The sequence below is a fragment of the Haliotis rubra genome, unplaced genomic scaffold, assembly GCF_003918875.1.
Source record: "Haliotis rubra isolate DU_JTF1 unplaced genomic scaffold, ASM391887v1 Scf93, whole genome shotgun sequence".
Taxonomy (NCBI): domain Eukaryota; kingdom Metazoa; phylum Mollusca; class Gastropoda; order Lepetellida; family Haliotidae; genus Haliotis; species Haliotis rubra.
In genome coordinates, this window is record NW_025767668.1 from 2,225,200 (window position 1) to 2,237,360 (window position 12,161).

The 12,161-nt window shown below is 40.0% G+C and overlaps 1 protein-coding gene across 2 annotated transcripts; it reads right to left on the reverse strand.

Annotated features, from left to right (window-relative positions):
* Positions 1-1,457: 1,457 nt before the first annotated feature.
* LOC124264539 (zinc finger protein 501-like) lies at positions 1,458-5,026 on the reverse strand. Of its 2 annotated transcripts, none has more exons than XM_046699286.1 (2): positions 4,961-5,026; positions 1,458-3,242 (listed from the first exon to the last, which is right to left on the reverse strand). In XM_046699286.1, the coding sequence occupies exon 2, from the start codon at positions 2,972-2,974 to the stop codon at positions 1,808-1,810; it is 1,167 nt and encodes a 388-aa protein (XP_046555242.1). In that variant the 5' UTR covers positions 2,975-3,242; positions 4,961-5,026; the 3' UTR covers positions 1,458-1,807. The 2 variants fall into 2 exon arrangements, with proteins under 2 accessions (XP_046555242.1, XP_046555241.1); XM_046699285.1 differs by having other exon boundaries at positions 4,976-5,024.
* Positions 5,027-12,161: the final 7,135 nt, after the last annotated feature.

Below are 12,161 nucleotides of genomic sequence, written 5' to 3' on the forward strand. Positions count from 1 at the left end.
CACAGTGTATTGCTAGTTGTATACTGGCAATACTGTGAATTCCCAGTAGCATACTGGCAACACTGGGAATTCCCAGTAGCATACTGGCAATACTGTGAATTCCCAGTAGCATACTGGCAATACTGTGAATTCCCAGTGGCATACTGGCAATACTGTGAATTCCCAGTGGCATACTGGCAATACTGTGAATTCCTAGTAGCATACTGGCAGTACTGTGAATTCCCAGTGGCATACTGGCAATGATGTGAATTCCCAGTGGCATACTGGCAATACTGTGAATTCCCAGTGGCATACTGGCAATACTGTGAATTCCCAGTGGCATACTGGCAATGCTGTGAATTCCTAGTGGCATACTGGCAATACTGTGAATTCCCAGTGGCATACTGGCAATACTGTGAATTCCCAGTGGCATACTGGGCAATACTGTGAATTGGCAACACTGTGAATTCCAGTGGCATACTGGCAATACTGTGAATTCCCTAGTGGCATACTGGCAATACTGTGAATTCCCAGTGGCATAGCATACTGGTACTGTGAATTCCCAGTAGCATACTACTGTGAATTCCCAGTGGCATACTGGCAATACTGTGAATTCCCAGTGGCATGCTGGCAATACTGTGAATTCCTAGCAGTGGCAGCTGGCAATACTGTGAATTCCCAGTGGCATACTGGCAATGATGTGAATTCCTAGTAGCATACTGGCAATACTGTGAATTCCTAGTGGCATACCTGGCATACTGTGGCAATACTGGCAATACTGAATTCCCAGTGGCATACTGGCAATACTGTGAATTCCCAGTGGCATATGTGAATTCCCTAGTGGCATACTGGCAATACTGTGAATTCCCAGTGGCATGCTGGCAATACTGTGAATTTCCAGTGGCATACTGGCAATACTGTGAATTCCCAGTGGCATACTGGCATACTGTGAATGCTGTGAATACTGTGAATTCCTAGTGGCATACTGGCAATACTGTGAATTCCCAGTGGCATACTGGCAATACTGTGAATTCCCAGTGGCATGCTGGCAACACTGTGAATTCCCAGTGGCATACTGGCAATGATGTGAATTCCTAGTAGCATACTGGCAATGATGTGAATTCCTAGTAGCATACTGGCAGTACTGTGAATTCCTAGTAGCATACTGTCAGTACTGTGTATGGCTAGTAGCATACTGGCAATACTGTGAATTCCCAGTGGCATACTGGCAATGGTGTGAATTCCCAGTAGCATACTGGCAATACTGTGTATGGCTAGTGAGGTGAGGCGAGGTGAAATTGGGTTTAACGTCGTGCTTGAGAATATTTCGCTCATATGACGACGTGCATGCGTGTGTATGTGTATGTGCGGCTGCTTGTACTAGCCCAGACTTAAGCTGGTTTTATAGTGCGACAGTGAAGCATGAATACCCCACTCAGACACATTATACTGACCCCAAGCCGACCAGTCCTTGTTGTACCCATTAATGCAGAGCGCCAGGCAGGGACCAACAAGTACCATATTTACTTGTTTTGGTATGACCTGTTAATGAACTCCGCGAAGCCAGGCAGGGGCAGACTGTGTATGGCTAGGAGTATACTGCCAATACTTTGCATTGCGAGTAATATACTGGCAATACTGTGAATTTCAAATAATGAGAAACATGAACACAACAACAAAGGGTTATTGTGCATACAAATGAATAATTTTTATGGATGATTGTTGAAGATCGCTAGATATAATCCTTGTTGACTTAAAGAATGAGGGAAAACTGATGGAAATATGACATGTTGTCATTTCGCATTCATTCAACTATCTCCTTACTTTGTTACACATTTTCATTATTTTCATACCAGTCAATCTCGTCAGCAATATTTTCTATGTAAACACTCTCTTTAACATCGCAGTCAACCAACTCATCACTGTCAACCATTTCCGTTTTGTGAGACATATCATAAATATCATCACTGTCAACCACTTCTTCAATATCATCATCTATATTACCATTGTCACAATTATCATCTTCAACCAGTTCATCATTTTCATGTACGTCATCATCATAACAGATATTACTTTCATCAACATCCCTTTTCTTGTTCACATTGTCTTTGTTGACAATAAAGTTTTTAGCAAAACGTGGCTTGTCAACAGTTCCTTCATCAACATCAGTTATGACACTGTCAACAACACCATCACTGTGTATGACACCATTGCTGTCAACAATATTTCCAATGTCAATATGGCTACCAGCTATGTCAATATCTCTTGCTAGAGCTTTGATCTTCACTGGTCTTCCCCTTGTACGAGGTTTACAGATCCCCAACATGATTCTGGTATGATCCTTCATATGTTTACGGAAGTCGGAATCCCATTTGAACTTCTTGCCGCATGTCTCACACTTATGTCTCTCGCCTGTGTGTGTTCTCAGATGTTCCTTGAGAATTGATGTGCGGGAGAACATCTTGCCACATTCTCCACAAATAAAGGGCTTTTCTTGCCTGTGTTTAGCCATGTGCTGGTTGATACTTGACGAGTATGCAAATGACTTGCTGCACAATGTGCACTTGTGTGGGCGTTCCCCTGTGTGCACACGCATGTGTTCCGTGAGATTGCTGGAGTCACTGTAAGCCTTCTCACAGAGAGTACACTTAAACGGTTTCTCTCCAGTGTGAGACCGAATATGTCTCACAAGATTATCCGAAACAGTAAATGCTTTTCCGCAAATTTCGCACTTGAATGGCTGGACCCCATTATGGTATTTTATATGTCTGGTCAGGTTGCCGGAAGTCGAAAAAGCTTTATCACACATGTGACATTTGTACGGTTTCTCCCCCGTGTGAACTCTCATGTGTCTGGTCAGGTGTCCGGACACCGAGAAGCGTTTATCGCACACATCACATTTGAAGGACCCCATCCCTGTATGCAGTTTCATATGCCGGTCAAAGTTTGCAGGGGTCGAAAATGTCTTGTCACATACAGCACACTGGAGTGCCATCTTGCCATGCTTCTTCAAGTGTTTCTGTAAGCGCGCTGATTGCTGCTGAAGTCTTCGCTGCAGAAGCTGCAGGTGTACTGTGGTACATCTTCCGTCTCCATTCTTATGCTGTATTTACCGAGATCTGTGACCACTATCCATTATGCCACAAAGCTTTGAACAGGATGACAACTCCCCATTTTGGTCTTGGTTATATTGGTGAGTAGAATCAAACAGAAGATTTTCCAGAATGAATTTGCGGAAACACTGTAGTTTTTGGAATGTTGATCTGAAAAAGATCATGAAAATATTATTTAAGAGCATGATATTAAAGATGATACCAGAGGTGAAGTGAAATGGGGTTATTGCTAGGGATGGCTGAAAAGATTGATAATCGAAAATATTGTTAATGGAAAAGATTATCAATGACTATCAATATGAAAACTGTGTCCTCAAAAGTATACATGAACTTTTGCAAAGAAATAAAGTTTAATTTTCTCACATACTACTTAAAGTCAGGTCTTTATTCAAAGGCTGCTTCTAAAGTATCTTCAGGACTAATGGTTTAGTACGACATTGTTTTGGGCTGAACCAGTGACGTTCCCCTCTCCAGACAGATGCTCTATCCAGACAGATGCTCAATCAGAAGTGTACATGGAAGTGTATGATTGCTGCATTTTACCTAGGCATGATTCACCCGTGAAGATCCGGGGTAGAATAGGTCTTCAGCAACCCATGCTTGCCACAAAAGGCGACTATGCTTGTTGTAAGAGGGGACTAACGGGATCGGGTGGTCAGGCTCGCTGACTTGGTTGACACATGTCATCAGTTCCCAATTGCGCAGATCGATGCTCATGCTGTTGATCACTGGATTGTCTGGTCCAGACTCGAATATTTACAGACTGTCGCCATATAGCTGGAATATTGCTGAGTGCGGCGTAAAACTAAATTTACTCACTCACTCACCTAGGCATGATTCAATGTTGATAAAGAGAAAAAACTGAAATATTGTTGTGCGTAATCATTCTTAAGTCTTGATTTCCTGGAAAAATGAATTGTCTACAGTGAGGATGAAACTGCAGGATGATGATAATGTCTTGACTATGAACATACTATCAAAATGTTTACACTAGCATAGACAGGCAGCTTACTAATACAGCATGCATTGGACTTGTACACCATTACTGGCATTCTACCATGGCAGGGTATTACAACAGGAACAAATATATGACCTTTGTCTTCAATATATAGTCTAAAGCTTCATAGCTGTCAACTCCTGAGAGTTCCATTGAGTGAGAAACTGGGGTCCAGGGGGATGATCCCCCTCCAGTTAAAATTTATTTTTAGGTTATTTAAAGATGATTTTTTGGTCATTTGGTGCTAGTTTATAAAACCTTTCAATAATGTGTGAGTTTAGAGAGCTAATGCGTGAGTGCATGACATTGCATTGTGGTAAAATGTGTGAGTCACACGCAGATTGACAGGTATGACAGGTATGACCTTAGCTTCTTGAAACAGATACAACCTAACACACAAGATAACTCACTTAAACGTTTGAATGTTTTGAGTATGAAGCATCACTTTCGCACTATTAGACAACGGTAACTATGTCATCCTATGAGCTCCATATTTCACTTCAATGTTTTGACAGAAATGTACATGGGTCAGCATTTGCAAATTTCATAATTACACCTTTCAATAAAACAAAAACAAGTTGTAATTGTTGAAAGATCAAAAGTGGTTATACCAACTGTGTTTCTTTTTAATCGTACTTTCATTTTATCAGTGATTTACCGGCCTGATCTCTTATCAGCAAGTTTAACTTGAAGTTATATCAGGTGTCAGGTGAACGAAAATAGGACAACTACTGGTACTGACAGCACCAGGAACATGAAGACTACGCAGAGGTTTGTCACGATGCTACCTATATATATTGAGCCGTAAACAGGTTATTCATGTCCACACACAGCCATTCACCTAAGGCGTGAACCGATAAACAAAACATACCCATGCAGTCGTTACCATTATGCCATGAAAGTGAGTCTGAGTTCTGTAATGATGGGGAGACAATTCTGTCAGTACTGAAGCATTTCAAAATCCTCTGTCGTTGCACTCTTCCATCAGCCGCGCAAGATCGAATCCCTTATGCGCTTTCTGTTGTTTTCGAATGGCATTTTATTAATGTTTGGCCTACCTACAGAATGCAGCACCACAAACTTTAAAGTTCCTCTTGTTTCCCCACCCCAAATAATATTTATAAATTAATATATACTAAAATTATTAACAAAACCTGACACAACAATTACTGGAGAACTCAAAAAATAACTAAAAGCCCCAAAATTAATTACAATATACATGTATAGGGTCAAACCACACTGCGTTACCTCTGTAATCGGCGGAAGAAAGAAATGGTAATATGGGGGAACGGAAGGAGGTGAGGTGAAATTGGGTTAACGTCGTGCTTGAGAATATTTCGCTCATATGACGACGTGCATGCGTCTGTATGTGTATGCGCAGCTACTTGTACTGGTTTTATAGGGCTAGCCCACTGAGATACCATGCGGCAGTGAAGCATGAATACCCCTCTCAGACACATTATACTGACTCCCAGCCGACCAGTCCTTGTTGTACCCATTTATGCCGGGCGCCAGACAGGGACCAACAAATACCATCGTCATTTTAACGTATTTTGGTATGACGCGGTTGGGGATCGAACCCGCGATCTTCCGCTCTGCGGGCGGACGCTCTAACCACTGTGAACGGAGGGAACTCTTTCCACTTTAACAATATACAGATACGTCATGTACGTCATTTACGTAATTTTATGTGTGTGATTGCCATTTTAGAAGAAGCTATTTGATGAACATAAAGAATTTTCAAGGTTTCATCTTCTTTTTATTGTTTGGTACAACGTTTCAGGGCTTGTTCTGGCCTCATTATCATGTAGAACCTGTTTACGGTTCAGTTCTACCTGATGCAGGCCAGAACAAGCCCCGAAACGTTGTACCAAACAATATAAAGAAGATGAAACCCACAAAAAATGTTATGTTCATAATTTTATGTGATTTTGTTCCAAAGTATGTTCTTGAAACAATGCCTTATGACGCAGGCATAGCAACAAGGTTGTCTGGCTCAGCGAGTGCGTAAGCCGAAATACTCTTGAAACTTAAGTTATCCTATCCTGCTTTTTTTAACAAATTGTGGATGAACATATAGAATTTTCTGGATTTCACCTTCTTTTATTCTTTCGAACAACGTTTCGAACTCCATCATTTCTCGAAACAAACTTAAGTTTTTACTCAAATTTCAAACTGAAACAGTTTGACAATTTGAAACAGCTGAATTTTTAACTCAATTACACTTTTAAAATAATAAAGCCCAAACAACTTAAGTAATCTATCCACCAAACTCAAATTGTCTACTGTGAATGAGTTTGATATCGATTTCAGTTCATTCTGGGAAATGCGTTTTCCTCGTGCTCCTGGATGCCGACTATTTTTTTTTCAGGCGCACATTTTCATAAGGTTTGAAAAGTGAACGTTGTGCGAGAATTGCGCTCGCGTGGTTGGATCTGCGTACGGCTATAAAATTACACAGAAATGTAGAATATTAAATTTCCTATCCTTTGGTATAAACAGACCTCACAACGACCTCAAAACGACCTCGTAAGGACCTTTACGACCTTAGTTAGATTTTAGTTCGACTTCAGTCGACCTGTCTCGACTTAGGTCGGCCAAGTTGAGAAGACCTATACTCGACCAGCTAGACTTGTATATCGACCTAATTTCGAATTAATTTCGTCCGAAGTCGACCGGCCTGACATCTACGCGACCTGTGATCAACTGGAGCGACCGGTTCTCGACGGAAATTCCATTTTTCTGCCGAGAAGACCCTTGGTTTCCAAACTGTATAAATTACAGGGTGCATTTTCACCAGGTACCCATTCAATTAGAGTACTGCAAAGTAGTAACATCACCAGCAGGAACCTTGACGTAAACCTGGTGAGCCCCGAGAAGCGAAGACTGGTTACCACTTGGGTGCAGACAGCCTGGCACCTGCTTGAACTGGTGGATTACCTGGAGAATGCCAACCCTCCTCCAAAGACAAAGCCGTACATCAATCCCACCCTTGACACCTCCAAAGCTGAGTATCGGGCAGATGAGTAGGATCAGAGCAGATGTAATACTGTAGCCCGTGCTTCCAAGGAAAGGTGGCAATTTCCATATCTCACCGGTGCGTTTGATGGCACATACGCATCAAGAAGCCTCCCAAAAATGGGTCCCTCTTCTACTACTACAAGAACTTCTTCTCTATCTTCTTGCTGGCACTCGCAGATGCCGACTACAAGTTCCCGTGGGTCAACGTCGGGGCCAAGGTATCAGTATCAGACGCTGATGGTCTTCAACTATTCACGAGATCGGATGGAGGGCGATGGCCTTGTATTCCCCGTATGGTGTGCCATACGTCATCATCGGCGACGATGCCTTTCGATCCGCCCCTGGATGATGAAGTCCTTTTCCATGCGTCAATTGGACCCCGATCAGCAGAGATCTTCAACTGCAGGTAATTATTCTTTTCCATAAAGGCCTAAATCAAGTTATAACTTAGTATCTTTGGCTGTATGCAATATTATATCAAAGGTTTTGAATTTTGAATGCATTTGACTTGAAGGGCAAGTGTACACGAAAATTAACCTTTTTGTCCATCACTTTCTCATCATAAAAAGTGTTTATCAAGTAGTTTTATATCCAAACCCGTACATATATCAGAAGTAACTAATTTATTATTTGCGTTATATCAATTCATATTTTCAACATTTACCAAGAGTTCTATGTCCACAATAAACACACCATGGCTTATGTCCCTTGGAAATGACGTCATTGGTGCCCAAACGATAAACGAATGATGTCGTCAGACCTTATTAGACCCATTTCACGTGGTGCAGGTATAGGTGTGGTTCTTGTGTCTCGATGCGCAGGCTACTGTTTTAATCCACTTGTTGCTTGGCCGTCAGCTGACTATGTGGTCAGTTCTACACTATAATAACGTTGCAGTTTGAAAAAACGTATACATTGTAATAAAAGTGTTACCGCGTAACCAAATTGTATAACATATTCCACCTGAGTCGGTCGCCTTTACAACAGTAACTTTTTTCATGAAACCTAAAACGTATATCATATATGCACTACATCTTGCTTGCCATCGGTGAATGTGCCGGCATTCTACGTTTGTTACTTAAGTTCATACATAAATCGTACGATATGTCACTCCTCTTCCACCTAATTCACTTTGATATCGATAGTACATATCCAAATACATCACGCAGATAAATGCAATTTGCAGTTTTGAACACTGTTTGAAATTCGTTTTTCTGTGATATCATCCGTTCACTGTAGATAAAATTTACTGAAAGTTACATGCATCGTAAATCTCGCCAGTTTTGACACATTACTAAATCACCATTGTCACTGCATGCGTTTTGCGTAATTTATGGTATGTCTTAATTCAAATGTCAAATTTTACTGGGAGAATTGAATTTAAAAGAAAAAGACGTGATCATTGTGATCAGCGGTAGTTTTGTTGTTGTATGATCGAATCACCAATGCTCGTTCTGAAACATTATCGATGAACCGAGAATAGCTGAGAATGTTTTGGAAAATACGCAAACGTCAAAATGAATTTTCAGCCATATTGTACATAGTGTTTATAAAATCGTGTCACATGTATGTCGGTTATGTTTCGTCCATAAAATCCCATCACCATCTTCCTTACATGAATCCCTGAATTCCTCTTACAGTTCAAAATAAACTGACAATTGGACTTTGTCACCAAAAGAAAGTGTTTCAGTGAAATCTTTTAAAAGAAGTATATCGAGGATATGAGATGCCGCGCTGTGAAAGAATACTTGGTTGAAATGTATACAAAGCCAATCTCAGATTTTACACTGTGTATCTGTTCGCCTACTTGTTGCATACAGTTGCTCATTAGTTTTAGAACATGCTTGGGAAAGGTATCGTAGCAAGCGATAGTTAAATAAAACAGGTGTATTCCAATGATTATCTAGATTCATCACAACATATAACAGTATTTGAAAGCAGGACGCCATAACTGACGCACAACGATAACGGTACTTCTCTTAATTTTTGACTATTTCCCTTGGTCACAATGAAAACAAAAAGAAAATAACAACCAGCAGACTGACAGAATTTTCGGACTACTTACATGTCACATTTATGCATATACGTTACTTGAAACAACGAAATGTCCTTCGAAAACTCCGGCGTACTCGTGTCAGTGAACACGCCATTTTGAAAAAGTCGCTTCCCGATAGTGATGTCATACGGACGTCAACATTGTTATACATATTTGGTATTTTCATTGAGGCGAGGTTATGAATGAAAATACACACGATCAATCTCTCCTGCTGCTTACATTTTCTGTTCTTATGCTTCTTTCGTATTTTAACAAACTTTTTTTCACGTGATTAATGTCAGTATTATTATCTATTGATTTGGGACTAGACGGGAGACCAGTTTAAAATCAAGTGGCACCAATTACGTCATAATCAAAGGGTGGTAACTCTGGCCTGTTTAGCTCGGCAAACAAATACCTCATATTGGCATAACATTTCAGCACATATTTTGAGAGTTATACTTATATTGTAAGAAAAATGAGTGTATATTTTCAAACATTGGTATTAACTAATTAGAACAGTTCACTTTGATTCACATAAGAATAAATGTGATTTATTCGTGTACACTTCCCCTTTAAAAATGTTTAATTTGTGACTTTTACAGACTGTCTCGGGCCAGACGAGTGGTGGAGAATGCCTTCGGGATTCTGGTTGTGAGGTTCCAGATCCTCCTCGGCTCCCTAAATAGCACTGCAGACAGAACTGAACAGATAACCCTGGCCTGCGTCACTTTACACACCATGCTGAGAACGAGGAACCGGAACAGTCAGATGAACTTCATAGGTCATGAAAGTGACTAAAGTCTAAAAATTGCTTAAGTCCGTCATTTTGATCTTAGTCCAAAAAATTGTCCTAAATCGGGCATCAGGTACATTTTTTAGCCTTAAAAGTTAAGACTGAGATCATTTTTTGCCTTAAATGCTGAGACTGCTACCTACCAGTCTTAAGCCCTATTTGATGCCGAGTTTTTTTTCAGGCGCACAATTTCATAAGGTTTGAAAAGTGAACGTTGTGCGAGATTTGCGCTCGCGTGGTCCTGGGTTTGCGTACAGCTATAAAATTACATAGAATTGTGGAATATTAAATTTCCTATCCGTTGGTATATATATAAATGCAAATACCTCGGTGATTTGAGAAATAAACACTGCTAAATGAGGTCCAGATTTTTGTTATGCTTTAAATAACAGTAAATTTCTCCGCTTTTGATCGTGCACCGTCAAAAGCACTGTGCTACGATTTGTAGACTTAAGATTTTTTTGTGCCAAGCATATTTTAGACTTTTAGATTTTTTCATGATCCCGGGGCCAGGGGAATGAGGACTGTTCACTCACCCCAGGCGAGTGGCGCTCCTGCCCACAGCTGCTTGATGGGGATAACGGTGTGCGAGGAACGTTACCCCACTAGATAGCGCCAACCAAAGAAACTATTTGAAGGACTATTTCACGGGCCCAGGAGCTGTTCATTTTTTATTTACACTAATTTCAATTGGTAAATGCGAAAGAAAAACAATGAAAACTAACTATATACATGATGAACAAAACAAACTTTATTACAATCGTATAAGATGTATTTATATTTACACTTAGCAATGGATGGAAAATAAAAACAAAAATATCAGATGAAAAAAGCTTTTAAATCTTTTATTGGAAACTCATTTAAATAATCTGAAGGTAACATTTCACATCAGTATAAAGTGCTCATAACAATATATGAGTATCAAGTTCTACTTCTCAGTTTCACTGTCCTTGCTGAGAGTCCTGAACATGTGACTGATTCTCTGAGGTGTGTGTAGGGTCCAAGAGACCGCTTGGCAGGTACAGAGATATACCTGCTGCAGCACTGGAGCCAAAGCTGGGGAAGATACCAGCCTGTTCAAAGTGAGGGTTTTAGAGGAAGGACATTTATCATCCAAAACTGTGTTCCACAGGAGATATTGCTTGTGTGAGATCAAACAATATCTCCTAGGAGATATCGCTTTGACAGTATATTTTGTACAATGCCCTGACAATGCAATGATGTCATGAACTTGATGACGTCACAATGCTATGACATCGCTTCACTGCAAGCCTAATGGCAGTACTGTGTTCAGAGATGTACATTTTTCATTGAAAACGAATGAAGGGTGATTTTGGGTGATAAATAGAATCTCACCCTCGTGTCTTCTGATATCAAATATATCAACACTCGTTGATAGAAGTTAAAATATCCTCGGCAAGCCTCGGATATTTGTAACTTTATCAACTCGTGCTGATATAATTAATATCAGAAGACACTTGGGTGAGATTCTCTTGTGAAACCCAGGGTGTTAAGTCAAAACAGTTAACTGGCATGGCGGCACAATGCTTATGACGTCATAATGGATACAGCTAGCGGGGCTAATAGGAATACATGCTGTTATTACCTACGAGAGCGAAAATATCGGGGTTCATATTTTTCATACGATGCCCTAAGGCAAAATATCACTTATGTCATGTTATGGATATATAAAATATTGTTTGCTGGAAAATTATTAGATTAACTTACAGATACTTATTATACAAACTTATTTGATTAATTTAGAAATGTACAGATACTTATTTATACTTGTATAGAATGTATGTTATTGCAGTGTATACATAGAATTTATGGTTAATACGGGTCCGTTTATAAACGGGTACAGTGTTCTTATGAAACAGTGACGAAGGTAGGATATTGTCTGTTGTTTTATGAAACATGCATTCGGGAGATACACACCCTGATCCCTCTTTATTGCTGGTTTTATTTGTTTGATGAAATTAGCTTCTATCAACTTGCGTTTCCGCCAGTCACTAATGTCTTTTGCGAGGACTTCAGTTTCCCAGTCAGTTTCATGGTTAGGATTATTCACAATGTCCGGAGAAACTGCAGATTTCAGATCCCATTTGTCGACAAAAGCCTCCTATTATTTTGGATTCTTTCACTAAATTCCATTGAAAATTACAAGATAAAATGTATAAATCATTCCCATTAATATTATCAGTTTTACTTATAAGGTTT